The following is a 7,510-nucleotide window of genomic DNA, read 5'->3' on the forward strand; positions in this document are numbered from 1 at the left end:
AATAGATAGAAAAACAATTAAGAAAAATACTTGGAAGTTCAGTTATCTCTCAATAGATGGAGAAAAATACTTGAAATTCGACGACGAGGAACCCACTTTGAGACGAATAATGGCTGGAGACGGCTTAAAAGGCTAATGAAGAAAAACTTTAATATAAGTTTAACCTAACAGCTAATGTACAATGTTTAGATGACGACAAAACCTTGTCGAAACATTGTACATTAGCTGTTATGTTAAACTTATATTAAAGTTTTTCTTGATTACTCATTCAAGCCGTCTTCAGCCTTTATTGTTGTTTGTTTTTACAAACAAGCGAAGTCAAAGGCCAATTACAAAAAATAAAATATTGTCTTTTTAATTTTCCCAAAAAAATCAATATTTAATTTTTAACCCCTTCTATTTTCCTCTACTCCAATGAACCCTACATTTTAAGGTTGTTATAAAACTGGGTTAAACGTTATCTAACTACAGGGGTCTTCGGCAACAGAACACAATTCAACAAAAATTAATGTTTTTATCAAAGATTTGACTAAGTTCGTTTTTGTTTTGGATTTATTGCTAATCTTTATAAACAATAATTCAAATGTTTTTTTGTTTTTTTTGGCTGTTCGATATACAGTTTGATGTGGAATCGAACCTCGGATTTTCGCGTTCTAAGTGTGGAAACTAACTCTAACACACCGAGAGACAACTGGTTTTCTTGTTGTTAGACTGTCTGCAATATGGCCACCTAAGATAATCGAACTCTTGATTTTAGTTTTGTAAGTCGGAAACCTGTCGTTGATCGACCGGAGAACAACTGATTTTGAAACATTAATATTTCGATAAATGAAATAGTTATGATTTCCACCTTTCCATAAGTAGTTTAGAATATATCTTTAGTCAACTGATCCTTTTCTATACATTGTGCAGGTGTTTTTCATGTAGTATGGCATCCTTATTAAGCAAACATCCAAGGTACTAATCCTTTTACTCAAGCAAAGTTGCAGAAGCCAACTGCCAGAAATTCACGGTTTTGTCCCTGTGTCTGAACTTCCTGTAGTAGGGTGGTTTGGAAGCTTATACAAATTGATATGAGTTAGAGGTTTTTACCCTGTAAGTACTAGTTGGAATAGTCTGGGAAGTATGCAGGGTTGGATTCTGGTATACCACACTTTTAAACATTCTGTCTGCGATAAATTAGAATCCGCTTTGTCTTATTCTGTGCGTACGTTTCAAAGACTACTCTAAACCCCAGCCGCCATTAGGAGCTTTCAGTCGACCATTGGATAAAATAAACAATTATTATCAATAAAGATTTCGTTTTTTTTCTTGTTCACTTTTCTTTGTTTTTTTATTATTCTTGTTGTTGTTTCATTGTTTTTGCTGTTCTCCGGTGGGTCAGCGGTAAGTTTACAGATTTACAACGTTACTGTCCGGGGTTCGATTCCTGCAGTGAACAGACATCCGATTGTGTACTTTTGTACTAAACAAAAAAAATCGATAACACAACAGTATCTTCATTCCTTTGCTGTCCTTGTTCAATTTAGTCTCTGCGTAGCATTTCCGGAATCTAAGCCACGTGGATGCTTTTGGACTTACCTGTCGGTTATTCGTGGACCTGAATACCATAAGATCTTATGTTTTAATTCCTATTTCTAAATTACCATTTTCGTGGAGTAATTAATTCTTCTAAAAATTTACTTTTGATACACAATTTTTTTTTAGTTTGAATAGTAGAAAATTACAATTTTATTTAAAACACTTGATGGCAGAGAATTTGAATGATTCAGTTTACGTATTACTTACAGAAATGGTTTATTAGACTGTCAAGGACAACCACTGAAGTTTCAGACAAATTACTCTTGTTAAAATGGAGCATAATAAAAGTTTTCTTATAAACGTGTTTTAAATTCTTGTCAGTGACTATTATCAGTCATTTTTGACTTACTGTCACATAATGTTATAAAACTAAATCACCTACATGAGCAGCTGTGCGCCTAATCTTGTTCAAATACAAGCCATGCAATGATCGAGTATTTAGGGTATCCGAACTCTGAATTAGAGAATTCGTGGTTCGCGACCCGTTACCGCAAAATCACACTACACTCGGTACTTTGAGGTTGTTGGTGCGTTATAATGATGACAGTCAAATTCCACTACACTCGTCACTTTGAGGTTGTTGGTGCGTTATAATGGTGACAGTTAAATCCCACTATTCTGTTAGACAAGATAGCCCAAGAGTTGGTAATGGGCGCTGCTAATTAGTTGTCGTTCCTCTCTCAGCTCAAACTTAGGGACATCTATGTCCAAATACTTCTTATGTGGCTTTGAATGTAAAATCTTACTTTGTTTGATTTGAATTTCTCGCTAGCCGTCCCTAATTTACCAATGATAGACTAGAGGGAGGACAGGTAGTCAACACCACCCACCACAGACTCTTGTACTACTATTTTACCAACGAATAACGGGATTGACCGTGACATTATAATGTCCCCTCGGCTGAAAGGGCGAGCATGTTTGGTGTGACGGGGATTCGAACCCGCGACCCGCAGACTGCGAGTCGAGCGCCCTACAGTATTTTCGGGTTGACTGTATGATAATCTGTCCAAATTGATGATTAATATTCAGAAACCAGTTTGTTGAAACCCGCTCGTTTCTATTTTACTAATGTTGTTTTTTATATGAGGGAACAACTATTATAATATTTTATACAGACATATTTTTATATTGTAATCTTCAGTACAGGAAAAATAATTAGCTTGGTCATGCGCTACAACACACGTTAACATTGTTGATCACACGTTAACATTGTTGATCACATACTATAACATTGTTGATCATCTCCATTAACATTGTTGATCACATGCTATAACATTGTTGATCACATGCTATAACATTGTTTATCACACGTTAACATTGTTGATCACATGCTATAACATTGTTTATCACACGTTAACATTGTTGATCATATGCTATAACATTGTTGATCACACATTAACAGTTTATCACACGTTAACATTGTTGATCACATGCTATAACATTGTTTATCACACGTTAACATTGTTGATCATATGCTATAACATTGTTGATCACACGTTAACATTGTTGATCACATGCTATAACATTGTTGATCATGCGTTATAACATTGTTGATCACATGCTATAACATTGTTGATCATCTCCATTAACATTGTTGATCACATGCTATAACATTGTTGATCATGCGCTATAACATTGTTGATCACATACTATAACATTGTTGATCATCTCCACTAACATTGTTGATCACATGCTATAACATTGTTTATCACACGTTAACATTGTTGATCACATACTATAACATTGTTGATCATGCGCTATAACATTGTTGATCACATGCTATAACACTATTCTGATTTGTTTCATGACTATAGTCCTCGGAATGTCACGTTATACGGAGTATGCAGGTTTTATATTAATACTTATTTATATTTCAAGAGCATGTTTTAATGGATGACCATTCACTCACTTATACTCAATTAACTGTTCTCTAGATAAAGATTAACAATACATTTCATTTCATTATCTGAATATTAGCCAGACATGGAAGTGAATTAGAGATTATCTTTCTTATCGTTCTAAAAGCTTTATCCATTAATTCTCCCCCTCCCCCAATATTTGAGGCGTAATCTTGGTGCTCTTCCGAAATCTGTATTCTGTGGGCATATCCACCTGTTTCAAGATAATGAAAATAAAATTGTCCAACCCTGTAACATCTAAACCATAATCTGATTGCCAGTGTATTAACTTCTAAGCCTATTTTTATCCTACATTATATAATCATAGTGGGAAGACTGGATATCAGCTACATTCTAAATCACTCTAACAGTAATTACTTTCCTAAAACATTGAATTCGTAGAACATTTTGACCTTCAAGCGATAAGTACAGGCTACAGTATGTTTAAAGACGATTAATATTTCGGAAACCTTTATATATATATTACTTAATTTGGCCTGCTGTAACATGCAAAACCCTCCAATGTTCCACACATAAGGTACTATATATGTATATACATGTATATTTCTGTGACCTAAAGTCCTAGCTGACAAACAGGATACAATGCATTTTTCAGTAACATTTTGGGGGTTTACGATAAAAGTCTATGTTTTATAAAAACAACACCTGTAAAATTTGAGTCCATCCCTTCAATATTATTAAGTAGATGACTAAACAGTTTCAGTTGTCACACTGAAGTTAGTTATATAGGGTTCTAAGTTTTTCATGAACTACAGCCAGACCTGAAAGGAGATATTTAAATGTGTCGCTAGTGTAGAGAGTTATCGGACCAATTACAGCAAACTCTTTCGAGCTGATTAAAGTGTCATTAGCAGAACATAGAACCGCTTCCAAACGAATGATACAGTCGCTCGGACACGTGCAACATAAGACATTATTAGCCAGAGTAAAAGTAAACGATGGTTATCTGTCGAACTAAGCCCTGTACCATGATAAGGCACCCTCTCTGAGACTGAATCAGATGGTCACAGCCGCGACTAGACAACTTGCTAACAATAATCTTTGTACAAATGAGTTTTGCAACTAAATAACCGGTGTATACTTATTTGTAGAAGACCTGAAACAAAAACAACGCCATGTGGGAACGTGACACATGTAGCAGTAGTGAAAGTACCGAACTTTGCATCCAGTGGCCAGGTACCATTAATTATTGGGATCACATCCTTTGACCTCTTTTACTATCATATGTTGTGCATTATTGAAAACATTCCGTGGAATGATACGATTAATAGTTAGGGTCATATCCTCTGATCTCTTCTGCTACCATATGCTGTTATGACCTCAACCTACAAGATGGTAATGCTACCATATGCTGTTATGACCTCAACCTACAAGATGGTAATGCTACCATATGCTGTTATGACCTCAACCTACAATATGGTAATGCTACCATATGCTGTTATGAACTCAACCTACAAGATGGTAATGCTACCATATGCTGTTATGACCTCAACCTACAAGATGGCAATGCTACCATATGCTGTTATGACCTCAACCTACAAGATGGTAAGATACATTCCCACTTTGCTAAACCGGTCAATACATTCTTTGAAGAAAAGCGAGATTGACTGATGGAGCAGCTTGCATGCCTAATGGACTTCAGTCTCAATCAATACGTAAGGGATGCTCTTGGCATATGATTTAAAGATGCTCTGAACACATCTCTTTCAAAGGAGTGGTTACAGATTCCTCTGACCTTTGTTAACACGTCGATCCCCTTGCAGTTCATGATAAACTCAGCCGTCATATTAACCGTTATTTAACAAAAGTTTGTGCGTGTGTCCGATTATAACTGGCAAGCTGTTAGACCGATTTGTAACCAAAGCTAGAATATACCCGCTAGGAGTGACAAAGGGGATCGGCGTTCGGATTTAAACCTTCCCCCTTTCCCACATATCAGTCCCTGCGTCTCCATGCCTACCACATGCGTTGAACGGGCACAGTTAATTTCTGTTGGACTTAACTGCCCCTGTGATGCACTTTTAATTTTTGTTGAACTTTCTTGGTCTCTTTGACATATGTCTAACTTTAATTGAACTTTTTGTGTCTGTACCATGGCCCCCCCAGTGGCACAGCAGTATGTTTGCGGACTTACAACTCTAGAATCCGGGTTTCGATACCCGTGGTGGGCAGAGCACAGATAGCCCTTTGTGTAGCTTTGTGCTTAATTACAAACAAACAAACTGTACCGCATGTCTCGTTTCTGTCTTAGGCCTAGCGTGACCTGATAGTTAGGGCACTCGACTCACAATCTACGGGTCGTGGGTTCGAATCCCCTTCACCGAACATGCTCGTCCTTTCAGCTGTGGAAGCGTTATAAAGTTACGGTCAATCCCACTATTTGTTGATAAAAGAGTAGCCCAAAAATTGGCGGTGAATGTTGTTGACTAGCTGCCTTCACTCTAGTTTTTCACTGCTAAATCAATTGAATATTTATCAAGGCTTTCAGATATTCCAGAATTGTTTACAATTGTTATTCACTAACTTTGTACACCATTAGCGAGAGTAATATATTTCGTCACCTAGGTGATATGACGTGGCAGAAAATTTTCTCTACGTCATCACTCTTCCTTCAAAATGAAGGTTTTTTCACACTTCTTTTAAAGCATTAAAGTAGGAATTTGTATTTAAACTGATAAAAGTTTGTCCGTTGCATAATTAATATACATTTTAATACCCTCAAAATATATGCAAAAACTAAATTTCGGTATTTAAATTAATTTGATCTTAATACCCGTATAATCAGTATCCTCTTGATAAAATTTCTGGATCCGCCATTAAAAATAAAGATATTTATAATACTGGTTTTGATAACCAATTAAATGGCTAAACTAATATGATAATAATGGATAAAGAAAGATTCTCGAGTGCAACTTTTAAGGAATAGTAAATATATAAATAGGATCGAGTTAGAATGTGACGAAAAATTAGATACATTGCACTGAAAGTATTCGTTTAATATCGTGCTTGTGTTAACTACTTATAGATTAAAATTCTAATTTTGATTTATTGTTTTTAGAACCTATTCCGAGTTACTGCTACAACAGAAGTTTTCAGTTTTTTCCTTTAAACTGGCATATGAATGTGTTTTCCATGCCACATTTTCCATCTCCAAACTTCTCATCCTTTAGACTCGTTTTCAGCTCGGTACAATGGCGTGAAATTGCAATGTTAGGGATGCTGTTTCCTAATATCTTCACTTTGTTTGCTTTCACTTCGGCTGTGATGTCTACCCAGGCCGATGAAACGTTATGTTGGACCAACAAATTGAACAGAAACTCGTAGACCTCTCTATTTTCCACCTTGGCCAGGGTACTCTCGTGGTTTCGGCAGTGGACTTCAGCAGCTTTAGAGTTTAACATTTCTTTGGAGATTTTGTAGTAGTGAGTGTTGTGTCTGACATACCCAGGAACAGGAACTGAAAGAATAATAAATCTTAGTTAGGAACTCTGAAAACTTGAAGCATGTACGGTACAATAGCGGCATGAAACCGCAGTTGTATTGTAGACAAATATTTTATTTTTTATACTAAATGTAACATTCTTAAGTTCTACAAATATGAAATACCTCTACATTTATTTTGTGCAACTGCTTTCGTTTTGAGCTTCATGATTCAATCGTCTTCCCATTCTTATGAGATCAAATTTCCTAGAGACATTTGACGATTCTCCACATAACAGACATACAGACGCAGTAGAATAATCCGTGGAAACTTTCCCTCCTTTCATAACATTTTGAATTAAATTAAGAAATAGTCAGGTTCTTAATTTTTCAACTACAAAAATTAAATAACATATTTTTTTAAATAATCCCACGTTTCAAAATTGCTGGGTTTTTTTTTACCAAATAAACACACGTTTCACACTTGCTATTTCTCATGCTTCAGAATATTTGTCTGAAAAACATCTAAGCATATAGTAGTGTAAATTTTTTGCAAACAAAATTTTGGGTTCAAAGCGAGAAGATAAGGC

The 7,510-nt window shown here is 35.7% G+C and overlaps 1 protein-coding gene across 1 annotated transcript in view; it reads right to left on the reverse strand.

Moving 5' to 3' along the window:
• Window positions 1-6,510: 6,510 nt before the first annotated feature.
• Window positions 6,511-7,510, reverse strand: part of LOC106467327 — a 6,850-nt gene continuing 5,850 nt past the window's right edge. The window contains exon 4 of the mRNA XM_013927672.2: window positions 6,511-6,957. Within this exon, the coding sequence (XP_013783126.1) occupies window positions 6,593-6,957 (365 nt within the window). The 3' untranslated portion in view covers window positions 6,511-6,592. The remainder of the gene's footprint in view (window positions 6,958-7,510) is intronic.

This window comes from Limulus polyphemus, unplaced genomic scaffold (genome assembly GCF_000517525.1).
Source record: "Limulus polyphemus unplaced genomic scaffold, Limulus_polyphemus-2.1.2 Scaffold2570, whole genome shotgun sequence".
Classification (NCBI taxonomy): domain Eukaryota; kingdom Metazoa; phylum Arthropoda; class Merostomata; order Xiphosura; family Limulidae; genus Limulus; species Limulus polyphemus.